Genomic DNA, 19,578 nt, shown 5'->3' on the forward strand with positions numbered 1-19,578 from the left:
ATGGGCCCTTGGATCACTCAGATGCCAGTTTGGGGATAGAAGGGGACATGACAGCCATCTTCCACTCACGTAAAGCCTAAAGGATTCTGTTGTAACAGTGAAAATAATATATAGACAGAATCCACGTCGGTTTAGAACAGCATCTACTTTGTATTCTAATACCTGCTACAAAATAACCCTGCTTTTATATTGTGTCTATTTTAAAAAAAATTCCCAAAGTATGTATGTACTGGGGAAGCCCCTCCAGCAGCTCTGAAATGAGCCACATTGGAGGTGAAACATGGTAGTTGTTAAACCACAATACAGCTATGCACTGCCTGACTTTAGGCGAGGAAATTGAAATTGCATGGGGAATTTGAGTAGAGGAGATGACTACCCAAATTCATAACTTAAATTAATAAATAAATTAATAACAGGAGGTGAAATACCTCCAGCTGTTACAATATGGGGATAAACTTCTGAACTGGCACTTTTGATAGTGCAGCATTCACTGGCACTGGGTAGAAGCATGGGTTTAGTACAGAATAATGGTAAGAGGGCTACCTAGCCATATGTTCTAGTACCACAGATGGTGTGGCTAGGGATTGGTTTGAATCAATTGACTTAAAAGTCAATGTGAGTTTCCATGTAAGTATTTAATCAAAAACTATGTAATCTCTTGAACTGTGAAGGCATTATACATACCTACAAGGCTAATCTGTAGCATGCGTGGGCAAGCACACTTTATTAAAATCCCTGTCTGTAGTGTAGGGTGTCCAGCTATTGGAAAAAGTTGCAATGCATTCTTCTGCAATCATGCTTGAGAACTTCTTTCCATCAGGGCTGTTGCCAGCCAGGATTTCTTCTGTCATGTTCACAGAGTGCCTTAAGAAACAGACCAAGAGAAAGGGCTTAAAATGCTTTTAGAGAGACACATGCATAAAAGCTAGAGAACAGTAATGGCTGCTATTTATAGAGCTGTTTTGGAGAAAAAGGAGAAAAAAAATCACAAGTATTTTCAGTCTTTTATGTTTCTCCCCTGGTATATGGCTCAAAATCTTGAATGTCAAAAGATTTTGACAATCTGTAGGTTCTTAATTTAGTAACTGTTTTACATATAAATAAATGTCCCCTATGACTGAGGAGTTTTCCTTTTCTGGTAGCTGAAGACTTGCTTATACTATGCCAGATGTTGCCTAGATGAAGCCAATCTCCTGCTAACTTTTACCAGATCCAAGCCATCCCACTCATGAATTTCCAGGCTTTGCTGGTGCTTCTGTAACATTGGGGTACATGGCAATGCTAACAGTGTGTTGAACCTTGCAAAAACACCAACTCTTACCCACAAACATTAATGCTGGTGAAGAGGAATTAATCAGTTGCTTTGCAGTGCTCAGGGCTGTCAAAGTAAAATTGGGGAACATTCTGGTGGGCTGGGCCTCCCATCTAGGAAAAGATGGTGGGGGAAAGATGATGAATCTGAAGAATAGACTGCAGAGAGAGCTCAATTGCAGTGTAAATGGATTGCTTTAAAAATAAATGGCATAACTTGGTTGGCTTTTACCATTGTACATACTTCTGAAAATCTGAGGAAAATCTCACTCTACGTGTGTTGCTATTGTTCATGTCCGTCAATGCACTTGAAGCATGTGGTTAAGTTCAAGCACATGAAGAATCCATTTTAACCCCAATGGATCAATTTATGTGCTTATAACTAACTTACTGTATTGAGGATTATCACTAACATTTTACCATAGTGGTGTTATGGAAGAAAGAGCCAAACCAGTATCACTAGAACAAAGTGCCCTTGAGTGCTTTCTCCTAAGAAAATGGTAATGTCAGTGTTTCTCGGGTGATAAATCACCATCCTAGTGACTAAGCTGATCTTATAATTACAAGACAAACTTGAATCTATCACATCACTGTTTCTCGATTTTCCTCCATTACACTGAACTAGCAGGTTGCTTATTATGCAGAAGTAATTTACTATATAGTAGTAGGAAAAAGATTAGTCCAATGCCTTTGGTCAACCAGGGTTTTAATGGAGTTAGTTTACAGATATCTTCTAGTTAGTCTTAAATATTAATAGGAAAGGCCTCGGGTGGACTATTTCTGAAACCACCTGGTTCAGAGGGAAAACTATAAATCTGCATATTTTAAAAAGCACTTTATAGAAGTTACTGTAGTTTAAAAAAAACAAAAAACAACAAAAAAACCATACTCCAAAGGGGAGATGCTGCATATCCTTCTACTAAGTCAGGTCCTATAATAGACACCTTGGTCAACTGAGACTTCATAGACCATCTCTTAAAGGGACTGGAGTTCAATCTTAGAGGCCTTCTCTTCTTTGTTTAAAAAAACCCCACCAAACCAAACCAAACCCAACTGTGTAGCTACAGCATGCTGATATCCAAAGCAAAATGGCCACTAGAATAGAGCAAATGTGTGGGGTTTTGTTTTTTGTTCTTTGTTGTGGGTGGTTAGGTGCATATCATCCATGGTCTCTCCCTTTTTAGTTTTTAGGGTAATCATTTTAAAGCTAAATAGAAGTTTCCCCTTATTAAATTCGCAGAAAAATCTCCTTTATATATCTTCAGTTACCTACTCTGATTTAGTGCTGGTTTTGTCATTTAATTGTGTGTGATGGTCTCCTCCCTGCCTCCTGTAAAATATGCTTTTTATTTCTTATGAATAGTCCTTTATCTCTTAATATGAAAGCTGTCTTTGTGAGGTGGCTGTAATACTTTATTTAAGCTCTCAAAGTGAAAGGGAAGGGAATAGCTAATTGTTTTCAGAAACTTGTTTTCTTTTTAAACATCTAGCTATCTAAACAGATTTCTCAGATTCAAAGAACAGGGACTGATGGGTACTGCATTTTTCCTCTTATTATCTCAATGTTTGTTTTATAAACTGTCTACTGGTTTTTTGGTTTTTTTGTTTGTTTGTTTTAAATAAGATCAATTGTACAATACTTATGTGGTGGTGGCATGGCGCTGCCAACTCATTTGTTGACAGTGAAGCTGGGCAGTGAAGTCTTCTGAATTTCATTCTATTAAAGAATAGTTTTAGTTTTTTCCTTTTATTAAAGAACAGTTTTGTTAATAAATTAAGTCCTAATCACTGTAACTTTGCTTTATAGTTTTTCCAATCTGAGAATTTACCCTCATGGATTAGTATTGGTGGATCTGCAGAGCTACAGTGGTGATATGGAAGGAAGAGATGAAATGGATTGTGTAAGTTTACCATTTATTACAGTAGTTTTATCAAAGCACATAGAGGAAATCCTAGCAGCTTCTTTGAATACGTGCATGTGGATCCCATTGTAGGTGCACATGTCCACAAGATCTGAGTCATTTGAATAGCAGTGTCTGTTGGGGCTGGCCCACGCATCCTGTGCCTCATTGTGCGCCCCTCACCTCTTACCACCTGTGGCAACGAAACAGAACAGTGGTGTCTGACCCTCTGCCTCTTAGTGTTGGCTAAATCTTCTGCCTGACTCTGTCTACCTGATTGACATAAGAAAACCCACTCTGTTCTGGAGGAAAAGAAACAACATGCTCTGGAGGTTTCAAGGTCCTTGCTCTAGTATATTGATAGAACTACATTTTTCAAGCTTTTTGTAGCCATTTGAGGCCGCTCAAAACGCCAGGACTTTTTATCTTGATAGATCTCACAGTGTGTTTCCAGATGGCTTGTGTACCTCTCCCTCAAAATACTAAGGCTTACTCCAACAGGGCACAAACAACATCATCTGCCAGTTTCAGGAATATCTGAAAACTGCAAGGCAGCAATGTGGAATTATTCATTGATGTTTGTCAAACTTGATGCCCTTAACTTAGCAACCAGGTTAGATGCCAGGTTTGGGAGAGCTGTATTGCAATTGCTGTTCAGCTAAACTCGGCTGACGTGCCTCATTCCCGCCATCCAGAGGGGATGCTGCTTATCAGCAACCAAGAGTGGGATCCACACTGACCCTTAGTTGAAGCACAACAGAATGGTTACTTACGCTATGGTAACTGTGGTTCTTCGAGACGTTGTGGTCCATGTGGATCCCACAGTCTTCCCTCCTTCCCTGCTTTTCAGAGTCCTCAGCAAGACAGGCTTCAAATTGCAAGGGGAGTGAGCAGGGTGGCCACCCAGTCCCTGAGGGACACTGCTATTGAAAAGACTCTGATTTTGGGCACGTGAGGTGAAGGCGCTCGTATTGTGGGATCCATACTGATTGCAACATCATGAAGAACCAGTTACTGGAGGGTGCGTAACTGTTCTTTCATGGAGAACAAAAACTGCAGTGTTATGCTTTGGTTTATAATTCCATCCCTGTGAAAATGTTTTTGATTTACCTATTAAAATATGTTTGGAAAGATGGAACTGACCAATAACCTTTTTACCATCTTCCACATGAAGACAATTTAATATAAAAGTGAGTGAGGAAAGAATTATATTCCCTTGTATCCTTTCCTGCTTCCTCTCTAGCATATATCTTGAACTGTGAAATTTTTAGTTAACATGAACCTGTGTAAATGAGTGTAGATGCTCAAGCCCTAGGTTAACAAACCCCGGGTCTGCTAACTCGAGTTCTGCTGACCCTGGGCTTTCACTGCAGTGTGGAATACCCATAGGGTATTTCTATACAGCAGTTAAACACCTGCAGCTAGCTGGGTTAGCTGACTTGGGCTGCAAAATTGCTGTGCAGACATTCAGGTCTGAGCCCCAGCATCTGTACTGCAAGTTTACAGCCCTGCAAGACTGACTCAGGCCAGCCTCAGGTGTTTAATTGCTGTGGCGATAGACATACCCTGAGGATATGTCTACAGTGTGGTTAGACGGCCCACAGCTGGCCTGTGTCAGCTGACTCGGCTGTTTGATTGCAGTTGTAGGTGTTCTGGGCTCAGGCTGCAGCCCAAGCCCTGGGACCCTCCCACCTCACAGGGTCCTAGAGCCTTGGCTCCAGCCCAAGCCCGGGAGTCTACACTGCAGTTAAACAACCCCATAGCCTGAGCCCCGGGAGCCCAGATCAGCTGGCACAGGCCCAGCTGCTGGTGTCTAATTGCAGCGTAGACATATCTTAGAGGCTGGGGCCTGGACTGGACTGACCTCAGTGTGGTAACTGGGCATGGCAAGGGGCCCAACCCAGCTGGATAGGTGCTCCAGAGAGACTCTTTTTACACCCAGTTAAACACTATTTCAAATTACTGTATCGTGAGTGGAAGTGTGTTTCTGCCATTTGTAAATTCAGGATCTTTCATGTTTCTTACAGCTACTAAATAAGATAGAAGAAAGAATGAAAGAGTTGTTTCACAGCGTTATCAAAAGGGTAAAGCGGTAAGGTGTTTTTTTTTTTGTTTTTTGTTTTTAATATCCTCTTTAACTTGATTTACATTAACATTACTATTGAAAATGAGTCAAATCCTTCTTTGTTAGAGAGGTACAAATAGGGCCCAGTTCTTCTGAAGCCATGGAATCACTCTGGATTTACACAGAATTTGGATAAATATTCTTGATCCGGTAGTGCAGTGGACAGTTCTGTTTGCATACCTTTTGATTTACTATTAATTTTTGTGTCTAATCCTCAGATTTATTCAAAGGGGTGTGTGGCATGTAAATATATTTTTTGTGTAATCATTTAAATAATTCATATGGCAATTAACTTCTCCACTGAGTACCTATTCAAAGAAGCACTGTCAAGATTGGCAGGCTCAAAATTGACTTTTTAGTATGTCATGTTGCAAATTCCACATGGTATTTTTAACAAGATATTTTTGTTCCCAAACACATTCTGTAGTGCTGTTTAGTACTGGTGAACAACCCTGTGATAACATACCAATAGTCAACTATCTGCTGGGGTGGAATTTGTAAGGAAACTCAGAGTCTGTTTCAAATTTCTAAGGGGCTGTTAGTTCCAATAATAAATTATTGCCTTTAAAGAAAAATAGTCTAATGAGAGAGAGAGAGAGAGAGAGAGAGAGAAATTCTTTTTTTTTTTAAATGTGAGCATGTCTTTGCTTTTTCAATGCCTATAAATGTGTTGGTTTTATTTCAGAAGTGATAAATACCACCACTAGGTTTGTTGATAAATTGTGCATAGAATAGCCATTTTGTAGTATTAATCTTTTGTATGTTATATCATAATTATGGTGCATGGAGAGAAAGGGAATCCAAAATAAAGAGAGAGTCTGAAATATTTTCATAACTGTTGAGTTGAATAAATAAAAAATTGGAGCAAATAGCATTTTAATTTCAATCTGCTGAAATTTTGATATGCTCAAATGGTGAGACTATCTTGTCCGTGTGTGTCTGTTTTACAAGGATTGCAAGGAACTTGCACTCTCTAAGCAGAACAGCCAGAAATTGCAGTTCCTGATTTTTTTTGCCTTGTCATGTTTGTGTTAATATATATTTTTCACTTTCTCCCACTGTGTACTGCCATCTAGTGTTCTTCAGAATCACTGAAAAGTCAAAAGACAAATTTATTTTCCAAAAAGCTTAAGTCTCCTAAATAGGAAACAAAGTAGAGCAGTGTTTAGACTATCTTGCACAGAAGCATAACAAAAGCATTTTGATCTGTTTGTGCCACCTTAACCGTGAACACTGAATGTAATTTGTCTTTTTTAAAGCTAACTCGTTTTTTAAAACCAAACTTATTTTACAATTTCTTAATCAAGTATGACTTACTAGATTCATCCCACTTTGAGTCCACAAATCTGAGCCAGACCTTCAGAAATTAATGCAAATTATGGTGAAACATCCAAATATGTTTCACATCTGTGTTAAGAATAAAGGCAGATGTTGCTAAACTTGTTCGGTGTGTCTATGTGTGTATATGTGTCATTAGTTTCAGTTTCTAGTTTCACATTAAGTATCTAGTGTTACACAAATCCTCTTCCCCAGTATTAAAAAGAGATGATTCACACACAGGTTGCTAGAATAGTGCTAAATTAAAGTATCGACACCCAGATTCTCCTGTAGACACTAGCAATCCTTTTATGTTTGACTGCTGGCTAAAATATTTAAAATAAACTTCTTGAGCATTTACACACAAACTGGAATAACTTTGCATCCAATGCAATCTTATGGAATACAAGAAAAATGTAAAAATCATATTTGCAAATTTTTATTTTTTGTATGAATGTTATTTGGATTGTATTTTCTTGAGAAATCTGAGATTAAACATGTATTTGACTAGGTGTCCAAGCTACATTCAGTTATGTCGTGCTGGATTCATAATGATAACTAAGAAAATGCTAAGTACTGTGGGGTAGGAGAACATCTCTCACTTATTCCATTCATACTAAGTTAAAGGAAAATGAGCAGTGTTTGTTAACTTTCGGAGGTCTTGTGAATTGTGAGTAGTTTTGTTTTTGTTTTTCTCTTCCTTAGACTGCCAGCAATTGTGAGAGGAGAAGCCATTGATAGATACTGGCCCACAGCTGATGGGCGTTTGGTAGAGTATGACATAGATGAAGTTGTTTATGATGAAGATTCACCTTATCAGAATATTAAAATTCTACATTCAAAACAGTTTGGGAATATTCTTATCCTCAGTGGGGATGTTAGTAAGTATGACCTCTTTACATTGTGGTGTTGATCTGAAGCTGCAGGTCATTTGGATTCTATCTTGTCAGAAAACACCTTTGTTAGTTTCCTCATGGATCTTATGTACCTGCAATAGGAAGATGGTATGTGTATGTTTTAAAGGCCTCTTTTTTCTTTTTTCAAAATCTCAGACAGAAAAGTTCTGAGGAAATGTATTCGTGAAGAGATCTAACCTTTTCTCACTTCCAGGATATGCAGCCATTGACAGTTACTTTAAGGGACAGGAACGCAAACTCAGTGATTTAACAACCATCCCTCATTTTAAAGAAAAAATGAAATGATTTCCCAGTCTATCTTAGGACTTCATAACCTTGTTTGATGGCTTTGAAATATTTGGGCTTTGGGCTACTCGCTTTCTCCTAGTTAACTGATTTTTTTTGATTGAGTCCAGTGAGGGGCAGCCAAATCTCAGACATTTAGCGGTCTCAACCTCCCCCAGCAATGCTTTATTAAGCATGCTTGGCTTACCCTATGCCCCTTAACAGGCAAATGGAAGGTTTTAAAGTAGTTTAAGAGGGTAGTGGCTCAGCCTTTTTGGGAGGCTCATTATATACAATACTGCTTTGCCGTGTCTGAGCTCTTGAACAATCAAGTCAACCCACGAAGACTCTAGCACAGAAGCTGGACCGCTATCTCTGGGAATGTCTTTAAAATGTCCATTTACATGTTGGAAGGCCTTGAGGCGCTTAACTAAGCATGTTCTGTGTCCCTGTATGTTGCTACTGAGCTTAAATTATGTAAAGTGACAGTTGTCACTGTTCTGGGGTAAGCCAGATCAGCAGTGATTTGCTGATAGGACAGCCATTCAAAATTTCTAATGCAACATTCTGAAGCCACATAAGAGGGCAAATTTTACTGAGCCTGCAGAACTGCTGAGCCCTGGGAGCTTCTTCAGCTGTGCGGGCTGGTAGTTAAAACATTAAATTCAACTGTAAGGTATTTCCGAACTTGGGTACAATTACTTTTAAAATAACTGGAATGGACATAGTATGCTTCTGCCCAGAAACTTGGAAATATTCCTCTCAGTAGATTTTATATAGAAATGCAATATGTTTGTGACCGTTATTTCATGGTTTGCTACGGTATTGCCTAAGACAATGGGTGTGACTTTATATGTAAGATTTCAAAGTGTAGCTGCATATACTTGTTTTTAAATATTATAATCCTGTTGTGTGTTCACATGAGGCACTGATTGCTGGTGAAAAACACAGACAGGTGTTGTGCAAGCTGCCACACAAAGCTCTACCGATATAGTTCAGAGCAGTTTTAACTTAGGGCTTGTCGACATAGTGCAGCAAAGTGCACCAGCGGGGGAAAATTTGTAAAGTGCAATTTGCTGGCATCAAGTAAACAAATATATAGACTTGTTTATAGGCCAGGGAACTGCTCAATTAACGGAGCTGTAAGAAAAAGCCAATAAATTCGCAGAGGGTATGCAGTAATACTCCCACCTGCAATTGGCTGCTCGTGGTCACATCTGCATCGAGTCCATTGACTGCATTCTGCAGGTGTACCCATGCAGAGTAAATGATGGGGACGAGGGACAAAGAAGCCATAAAAATTCCATGCAGGGAAAGTCCTGAGTTCTGGCATGTCCTCTCTTTGGAGAGCTGGACTTTGCAACATTAACACCTGTAAGCATATTGGTTTTTTTTGTTCTGGAAGAATATAAAATCCATCCTGGTTTTCACACTGACAATACACAGCATTGCTTTAAGATGCACCCAGTCTACTGTGTTTAGTGATTAGCAGACTTAAAAATGCAAAGCTTCTGATCAACTTTCTCTTCGTCCCTTCCAGATCTGGCAGAGAGTGACCTGGCATATACGCAAGCCATAATGGGCAGTGGGAAAGAAGATTACACAGGGAAAGAAGTGCTGATCCTAGGAGGTGGTGATGGGGGTATACTATTTGAAATAGTCAAACTGAAACCAAAGATGGTCACCATGGTGGAGATATCCTTTCATTAAATGACCATTCATTTTAAAAATCCAACATACTCTTCCTTTTTCATCTTGGTACCTCAAGTTAAATGTCTCTTATATGATCTCATGTGGGGAGACTGGCTCTTTCTAACCTAACATAGGAACGGATGTAGACTCAATCACTGTAGCGTGCAGGTACTGACTTTGAGATCTGATCCTGGCCATGTAATAGATAGTTCCAAGTTCCTAATTCAAACTATAACTCTTGTAGAGCATCTTCTGCACTTACAGCTCAATGCTGCTTTCCTTATTTAGGTAACTAAAAGCCGTGGATGTCAATTGGAATGTCTGATTAAAACTTCAGGATTTGGTCCTTAATGGTGATGGCACATGGGTCAACCATATTCTTTCTCAGATATCACTTAAAGAAAATAATCCAAAGGTGGCTTCACAAATAAGATTTCAAAGTTCCATTTTCCAGATATTATTTACAATGAGCCCCTGTACATAGCAAATTTCATTAGCTGGAAACCAAAATAATTGTTAACATCATTGAACTAAAACATTATGCTTTTAAAATGTTTGGTAAATTATGGTGCCAACAATGTTGGTTGGAAAGAATTTAAAAAAATATATAAATAGTATCTTAAATCTATTATTGAGGTTGGGAATTAATTCCTAGGCCTAGATGTTGCAGTTCCTCCATAAGTTATATTCCTCCATAAGTTTGTCTGTATCTCTTTGACAAGTTTCTGTAAAGGAAAAAAACCCAAAGCTTTGGGTAATAAAAGGTTAACAGAATGTAATGCTCCTTAACTAACTTCAAACATTGACCAAATGGTGATTGACGGGTGTAGAAAATACATGCGTAAAACATGTGGAGATGTCTTAGACAATCTTAAAGGAGAATGCTATCAGGTAATCTGTCGTTTTCATTGCAAGTAACTTTTACACATGAAAATATGGCTTAGTTCTAGATTTAGATCTGTCAATTTAATGTTTTGGGAAGGTTTTTGTGTGCCATCTGGCTTCTTAATGTTTTCTTTCCTTCTCTTTTAGGCTTAGTCCATATCTGCATTTCTAAATCATAGTACAGTTTGCACCAGAGTTTGAAGTTAAAACAATGATTCACTAATTTTGAAATATTTAACTTTCCACTTCCAAACCCACTCTGCTTTTTTAATATTTATAACCCGTACTTGGAATAGTAAAGAAAGTTGAAGCATAATAAGGCATGTTGCCATCACCGAAACTTATTAGTGGCTGAGTAAAAATAGAGTATGGTATCTTCCAATATAAACTGGCTGAGAAGTAATGCAAATCATAAACTTAATTCAATGCTAGTGCATCATTCAGAATTTCAGATATAGTTCATGTGATTGGAGTTTTAATTTGGTTTTATCTGTGCCATTATTTGCTTTAACATCTGTTGGTAAATTCTGTTCATATGGATAAATAATGTGTACCCCCCATTTTAAAGAAGAAGAAACGGGGGTACAAAGAAGGGTATGTAACATACCATGTCTGTCAGATTAGGTAAACTAGCCCAGATCTACTGGATCATAGTCTGCTATCTTAACTGCAAGATGTTCTTCCTAAGGACGTATCTTTGAATCCTAACTAGTGAGTTAAGTCCTTCTTGGAGAAAAACTAACACAAATTGCATGATATTTTGCATGTGTCAAGTGCCTTTCAGCCGGGGTCTCAAAACTTGCCATTATCTTGTGAAGCTAGTAACTTCCCTATCTGTAAAATGGGGAATAACAGAGGCACAAATGGACTAAGTGGTCACCCAGCAGTTGGTGACAGAGCTGGGAATGGAAATTCTGCTTCCATGCTGCATCACTCCCCCATCCTCCAGCATTGCCTTTTATATGGAGATGGAATAAGCTAAGATTGGAGCCTTATGTTAAAGTCAGTCTTAATTCTGACCTCTTTCCCTATTTTAATTCCTATACACCCATATTTATTCCTCTTTGTTTTTGATCACTTATTAAAACATAATCATTTTTTAGGTTCTGATAGAAGACTGTATTCCAGTACTGAAGAGGTATGCCAAAGAAGGAAGGATGTTTGATTATGTAATTAATGATCTGACAGCTGTTCCAATCTCCACATCTCCAGAAGAAGGTTAATTCTTGGTTGTTTCTAACTTTTTTATTTTTAACACTTCGCTTTCCTGACAATTTTCAGCAAAAAGTTATTTTGGGGGGTTGTTTCCTTTTTTACCGTATGTGATGCTTCTTGGGAACCTTGCTCCCTCCTCCCCTGGACCTTGGCTTGAGGAAACCTTGTCTGTGCCTGCTATAGATCAACTCCCCAACTTCACCAGCCACGGGCAGCACAAACACTCTCCTCTAGGCCTACTCAGCTCTGCTGTTTCTCTGCCGGTTAGCAAAATGCACACCAATTCCTGCTCATCTGCCTGGAGCGTCCAGCCCCTAGTCCACTGGACGCATGCAGTATTCCCAGATTCACTGTTTCCAAAGAAACAGGACACCCCGCCTTAGCAGTTCCACTTCAGCTCACTGCTTGTTTTAACTCACAGCACTTATGGCATGTGTATACTACTGTGGTGGCAGGCATCAATGCAGTGGCATCGATTGAGCAGATCTGCGTAGACCCGATCAGTCGATGGGAGAGCACTCTCCTGTCGACTGAATTAGTCCACCTCCCCAAAAGGCAGAAGGCAGCGTTGACAGGAGATGCTCTCTCGTCGATGTAGCATGGTGAAGACGCTGTGCTGCATAGCTCAACATGAGATACCCTAGTTATGTTATGTAACTAGCGTATCTCATGTCAACCCAGTGTGGCAGTGTAGATCAGGCCTTAGATATGTTTATAGTGAAGTCAGGTATACATTTATTTAACAAAGCAGAGAGATTAAAGTAATATCAAGTAGAAGTATTTGTAACGTGACATACAAAACAAAATCATAAAATCTATAGCCTAATCTTAATTAATCAGATACTCGCAGAATATTATAGAATATTGTTCATCCAAAATCCTTGCAGCATTTCACAGCCAAACTGGCTGTGATCTTCCTTTCATGAAAGAGAGACACTATCACCTTACCTTCTAGGTGAAGTTCCCACGGTATTTCTATGCTCCCCAAGGTATACCAGTCCCATCCTTTTATCCTTTTCATAAATAGGAAAACTCCTGCTGTTTGCTTCATCCTATACATTTGCTCTCGCAGATTACAAAATCTCCCCTTTTTCCTGTGGCTTAATATCTAAACAGGCCTACATTGTGTGCCATACAATACACAGATGCCCAGCCAGGGAGACAGTTGTCTGTTACCTCCTGCCCAAAGGAAACATTTCGAAGGTATGTCACCTCCTGGTGACTGCCTTAACTCTAAAACCTTAAGAATGTAATTTTCAGTATAGTCTGACATAGCTCCTTAAATATTATCTGTACGTACATTCCTCAGTGATTATGATGGCTAGTGGGCTAAAGGCTGTCAGTAGAGATCTCACATGCCACGCTTCAGAGAACTGTTGTGTGAACTGTCTTCAAACATTCCATAATGGCTCCTGGTCCTGATTCTGCTGTTTTTTAACTCTCTATACTACTGCTTATTCCTTGATCAACATTTTTAGGGGGTGGAGAAATCCATAGCAGCCTCCAAACAAAATAGAGAAGAAGAAAATCTGAAAGGTTGCTGAGCACCAGTGGTTGCTTTTTAGCAAGTCTCAAAGTTGAGTTCCTTTTTAAGGACAGTTGAGGACTTCAGAATTATTCTGTACTGTATCACTATTCTGTTAAAATATAGGATAAGGAACACTTAAGGGAGCATAAGATACCTTAGCTATGGAGAATAAAATTTTCCTTGCAGAAGACATGGTGGGGATGGAATGGCTAGAGGAAGTTGAAGTCTTTTATTCTGTATGTTGAAGGACAGCAAGATCTCAATATTTTCATTAGGTGGATCTATTTTAAATCTCTCCCCTGTTATGCCTTCAAGATGATAGACCGCTGTTAGTTTGAGTTGCCAATTGCATTTATGCTTGTGAAGCAAGTTAAATCTTCCCGAGGATTAGTTTAATGTATGCATCCAGTGACTTAAAGAATCACCAATACATTCTTTCTTCTGCATATTTTTCTTATTTTCAGGACTCTGGAGCTTTTCATCCTGAACTGCTTACCAGTATGCACCTGGCAGTTGATAAACCAGAGCTGAAGGGGGAATGTCACTTATGCATCTAACCATGATAGTTTAGGATTGCATGCTTGCTTCGCCTGTGACCTTGGCTGGGTGGAAATTACCTTACCTTACTGGCATTCTGTGCTTAAAAAGTCCAATTACTGGCATCGAAGAATTGTCACACACACCCCCCCCCCCCAACAAAATTTTCTTCCTTTACCACTTTGGTTTGACTTCAAGCAATGTCAGCTGAATAGTGTGAACTCATGAAAATAAGTGTGGGAATTCACACTACAAGCTGTGCATAGTCTCTCCGAAATTGTAAGAAATCTGACAAAAATCCTAAGAGCCCAGGTGCAGGTAACCAACACTTTATTTAAACTAATGATGGAGGAAAAATAATCATTCTGCTGTAATACTCAGTAGCAGTGCTTGAATATTAGCTGTGTAATGCTTAGCAAGCTACTAACACTTGATGATTCTAATTCATTCTTTTTATCCAGATTCTACGTGGGAGTTTCTACGATTGATTCTTGACCTTTCAGTGAAAGTCCTGAAACATGATGGAAAATACTTCACACAGGTATGACACTGTGATTAAAAGAAACAATTTTACTTATCACTATATGTAGTGACTTACATTTTCAGTTCCTGAAAAAATATTGGCTGACCTTCTCTTTAATATATTGCTAGGGATATTTGCATGAAAACATGGTCTTTGCTGCTTACTGACTCATCAGTTTCTGGAGGTGCATGTTCTCAACTGAGGCCACAGTGTTTGTGTCATGACATTTATAAACACTTCTTCAAGGAACTAGTTGGCTTCTCACAGAGGATTATGGCTTCAAGTGGTGGTTAAAAAAGCAAGAAAATTGTTAAACAAAGATGCCACTGGCTCTAGTAATATAAACAAAAGATGAAAATTTATGTTGTCCATAAGGAATGAGTGAGTTGAAAACTGACCTACTGGATACTGAACCAACAATTATTGGAGAGTTAATAATAAAACACATATCCCCATAGTATGTTTAGATTTCTAGCTCTGCCTTCAAGGACCAGATTTGCAAGTATAAATTTTTGCCTGCGTTTTTCCACCCACAAAATTAGAGACAACTTTTGAAAATCTGGTCTCATTTTGGCACTTGTAAAAACACTTCAGGTGAACACCAAGGCAAAACTCTTTGATTTCAAGGGGGCCCAGATTTTACCCATGAATGTTGAAACTTCTGGCCTAATGTTTATTAACTTAAACTTTTTAAAAAATATAAAAGCTTTTTATATAGTAACTGACATAAAACCACTTCAAGTATAATTCTAATCAAACTTTCACTGGAAGAGACTTTTAAAATATTGTGATGCTTTCTCAGGGCTGCCAAAACCATAAGCCACTATTACCCCTCTGCCTCAGCAAGAGAGAGCTTTGCTGGAGTTTAAACTGTATGTCAGCTGCCTGCCAGACCAGTGTTTCTGCCTCATCAGCAAACTCCTTGAGACTCTGCCAGTCTTACCCTTGCTTTGCAGGTAACATTGAGAGAATCCCAGTTCCTGAACCCCTTGGGAGAGCGTTCCTCTTCAATATCCAGTTCCTCTCACTGGACATTCACAGAAATTACCAGGGCTGCTGCCTCTAAAGAAACTGTGCATGCACCAGCCTGTTAATTTAGCCAAGGATCCACATTTTAATGCACAACACTGGGATGATTTTATGATAAAACCAAAAATAAGTCTATTAAAAAGAACATCGATGTACATGAGAGTAAGCAAGGATAATAGAAACAGAGAATGGTGACATGCGCGCACACACAAAAACCCACACTTCCCAGTGTCTAAAATTTAACAGATTACAGTCTTGGTCTCAGGCAATGTCACTGCTACAGTCAGTTCAGTGTACTCAACCCATGTGGCCAAGGGATCCACCTTTCAAAGATTCCAAGAGAGCTGGCCTCTTTGTCCCTTAAGTGATGGCTTTTTGCTTCTGCTTATACTTCCCCGAACTCATTGTTGTGTCCCCATGGATAGGATGAAGCCTGCTGCTGATCTCTTCCTGTTGACTTCCCATCCCCCTGTTGACTCGTATGTAAATGGATCTTCCATTGTTTTGGTTCCATAATGCCTAATTTACATTAGAGACAGGGAGATAGCTACCTTCTCTCCTGTCTGAGAGAAACCTGTTTCTCCCTTTATCTGATCAGTCTTTTATGGAGCATATCAATAAGCACAGTGTGAATAAGTACATTTCACAATAATATTAATGACCAGTGTATTGCTGGCTTTCATAAAAGACCTTACTTGATGCACTTTTATAGTACAATAATATTGTATACAGTATTCAGTTGATTCAGTTGCATATTTTGGGGGACTCAGGCCCTGCTGTTCTTTCTCTGTGATGTCTGATTATCACTATATATACAGTTCTGACTATATATTTGTTTTGTATTATTGTTTTAAACATAAAATGTTTGCTGCTCTTTCCTGTTATCAAGCACATACCTGGGCTGTAACTCTTAAGGTATATTTTTTCCCTCCCTGTGCACCCAGAATAACTCATCTTTTTATATAGCTAGCATGCAGGTATAATGTATTGAAATATTTTTTTTCACTTAGTACTCTAAAATAATTCTTGAATGGCGAACAAGCAAGTTATTGGTCGGTATGAACTTAATATCTGTCCAGCCGAACTATTTCTGGTGTTTGTAGAGGAAATGGTTTTTATGCTAGATTGCCATGCATAAGTTTTTACAAAGAAGTAAATAAGGTTTGTGTACAAACCGCTCCTCCCTACTTTGTTTTGGTGTTTTTTGCCCACCTTAATGCATTTCATTATTGTAGACTTTCTTGATTGTACAGGCGGGTTATTCTCTTAATTTGTTGCTGAAATGTGTTTTTTTTTTAAAACTACTAATACATTCTTGTTATGTCTAAAGCCTAAACAGTAGTTTCTAATGATTTTTAATATAACAATAGGAAATCTCATTTCAAAGATCAGAATTTGTTAAATGTCTTAATCTTTTATTGGATGCAGGGGACATTTTGATGGTAGATACTATATCTGCAGCAGGCACACAATTCTCGTATACAAAGAGAATATATACATAATTTGTTCTAGTTATTTTTTTCAATAACTGTAGGTGTTGCAATAATGTTTATCACCCTGGTGCCTGCACTAAACTAGTTCTATATGCAGATGTCTGGAGTGGACCAGAAGAGTATGAATGCTGCACTCTGGTTAACATAGAAAATATTTACCAAATAGGTTTTGAGTTGTACTTTAAAACTGGTCAGATTTTCTCAGGCTAATCTCCCTTGGTAGCCTGTTGAACAGACAACCTCCCCCCTCCCTCCACCTCCTCCTCTCTTTTTAAAGAGCTTTATCTCTGGTCCTCAGATTCTGGGAGTGTGGTCTGGGTGTCGTGGAAGGGAGGCAGATGGAGGGCGTTCACTTATTTTGTTTTTAAAGCAGCATTGTCCCAAAGGAAAGTTTGTAGGGATGGAAAGGCAATTTTGTGTTGCTAGATGTTGATCATTTACAGATCTGAAGATCAGTGGAAATGCTTTAAACTAGCATTGTAATCTAACTGGAAGCCAATGGAGGATCCTGAGCACGGGAGTGATGTACTCTTATGTAACAAGACCTGCTGAGAAGTTGAAACCTACTTTGTTTTCAAAAAGTATACAGGTACCATAGGAAAAAATGACTTTTTTCAAACTGATCTTAATCTACACACTGTGTATTCTAAAAACCCACTACTACAGATAGTGTGTGTATGGGGGAGTTTGGAGGGGGGGATAGTAATGTGGTTTTTTGATAGCCAGTCATCAGTTTAACTCATTTCACTTGTAAAACATAGTAAAATCAGCCTTCTGTAACTCTAAACTTTTAAAAACTGTATCCACAGTTGTGACCCGTCCGTGCCTAGGGTAGCCACCTGAAAATGCCAAGGTCTGGGCAAGCTGCAAAAGGAGAGCAGATTCTTCCAACACTGGTGGGGGACACTAAAGTTAGACTTCCCAACCAGCCACAAACAGTGCTTCTGATTCCCCACACTAGTTATCAAGAAGCCAAAATAAAATATACACAGCACCTTTTATTGCATTTCAGTCTCTGACTCCCAATCAGCCACTAGGTCCAGTAAAGAGATCAGTTATTTAAAACTCTATGCTCTTTACCAAAAAGGTTTCTTCTGACCCCAAAGGGTCAGCCACAATACCAGATCAATATAAGTTTAGATCTTACCCAAAATACCACACTGCCAGCCAATCCTTTAGTAAATAAAACTAAAGGTTTATTATAAAAAGAAACAACTTATAAGAGAGATGTTAAAGGATTAAAGCAATTAGATACATACAAATGATTTGAAAGTCCATATATATCAGGTTTCTAATAGAATTGTGGAGTTTGAGGCTTGTATAGTCCCTCTGGTATACATCCAGTACCTGGATGGGTCTTAGTCTTTTGTTTCACAGCTTCAGTTCAGTTCAGTTGTAGATGAGTTGATCCAGAGGTAGGTGAAGACTGAAGACAGATTAAAGACAAAATGGATGTCGGGCAGCTGCCTTTTATATCCTTTGGCCTTTTTTATGCTGCTTGTGGAATTTTACAGGAATAAGATGGAGTCCAGAGTCACATGAGTAAATCCTGGTGACTCATCAGGTATATCCCTGGCTTCTGCCCCTGGGCCCCTTGAACCTGTGAATTTCTTAATGGGCCATTAAGCAGGCTAATGTTGCAGCCATCCTGTCTCGGGTGTCGCCCAGACACAGTACAATTTGAAATACAGATATATCAACCATATCCATAACTTCCATTACACACAACACATGAACATAAACATTATCAACTTACTTAGCTCATTATAGCCTTTCTAACAGTACCTGACACGGCATATCTCACATGAATTACTATGATTTTGACATATTGACGTTAAACGTAATAAATGCCCCCCAATCCAGCCAGCGTGTCATCGCCAACGCGAGATTGGTGTAGAAGGGAGTAATCAGAGCTCCTGAATACACCTCAAGGCCCCCCCCCCCAATCCAGCTAGCGTCACAATGATATTGAGTAGTCATGAGGAATCTGCCAATTTTAATTATTTTGGTAAAAGTTAACGTTAACCAGTAGTAACTAACCATTGTGGTATCTGAGCTTAGTTTAAGTATATGTTGAAAACGGCAGCCTGTTGAATGCTTTGATATGTTGACTGTTAATAAATACTGACTCTTTAATTAGTCTCTGCATTGCAGTTTGCCGGTCTGTGTGGTTTGGTGGTGGAAGGTTGGTTAGTTTAGAGATTGTGTTATATAGTGTTACTCCAGTTTGCTATGTCTAAGTCTGCTGTCTGGGTCTGTTTGATGTATCTTGTATTTACTTAGCAAAATAACTTCATTTTCTCAAAGAGGCATTTGTAAAAAACTGAGATTGCCTTCTCAGGGAGCTGAAGATGCTACAGGTAAGCCTGAAAATAGTGTATTAAATGGCACCAAAAAAATCAACAGTGTGTTCGCCCACACATTCGTTCAGGGTTGTCGCTTCTACCTGTGATATATATATTAACCTGCTGTATTGAGCAGACGCTTCTCAGCAGAAACTAAGGTGACTAATCATGGAGTAGACCTCCTCCTGCTTATTACTGGCCAGTAAAACATAGTTGTTTCCTCTACAGCGCTCCAGCTGAACTCTACTGTGCTTTGTGCTCATCTTTGAGTACTAGCTGTAGGGTTCGCCAAGCATGTAGTACAGTCAACCTTTCAAGTTGGAAAGCTGTCAGATGAAGAGCTGTCTTGTCAGAATATTGTTTCTTCCTAATGTCTGGGCAATAATGTATCTTGATATATAAAACTTTCCAGTTACTTGGTGTGTGAGTTTTTCAATAACTAGTTTGTGTTACAGACTCAGATTACTTGTTAGCAGTGGTTTGTACACATTTCAGT

General features: G+C 38.9%; 1 protein-coding gene across 2 annotated transcripts in view; it reads left to right on the forward strand.

Annotated features, from left to right (window-relative positions):
• The window catches only part of SMS (spermine synthase), a 76,653-nt gene that overhangs the window by 34,010 nt on the left and 23,065 nt on the right, over window positions 1-19,578 (forward strand). For both annotated transcript variants that reach the window (XM_067545028.1, XM_067545029.1), the window contains exons 3-9: window positions 3,119-3,212; window positions 5,240-5,304; window positions 7,360-7,535; window positions 9,376-9,530; window positions 10,329-10,418; window positions 11,516-11,630; window positions 14,154-14,233. In XM_067545028.1, coding sequence (XP_067401129.1) covers window positions 3,119-3,212; window positions 5,240-5,304; window positions 7,360-7,535; window positions 9,376-9,530; window positions 10,329-10,418; window positions 11,516-11,630; window positions 14,154-14,233 — 775 coding nt within the window. The remainder of the gene's footprint in view (window positions 1-3,118; window positions 3,213-5,239; window positions 5,305-7,359; window positions 7,536-9,375; window positions 9,531-10,328; window positions 10,419-11,515; window positions 11,631-14,153; window positions 14,234-19,578) is intronic.

The sequence above is a fragment of the Emydura macquarii genome, unplaced genomic scaffold, assembly GCF_026122565.2.
Source record: "Emydura macquarii macquarii isolate MOO-44397 ecotype Brisbane River unplaced genomic scaffold, CSIRO-AGI_Emac_v2 contig_1043, whole genome shotgun sequence".
Taxonomy (NCBI): Eukaryota; Metazoa; Chordata; order Testudines; family Chelidae; genus Emydura; species Emydura macquarii.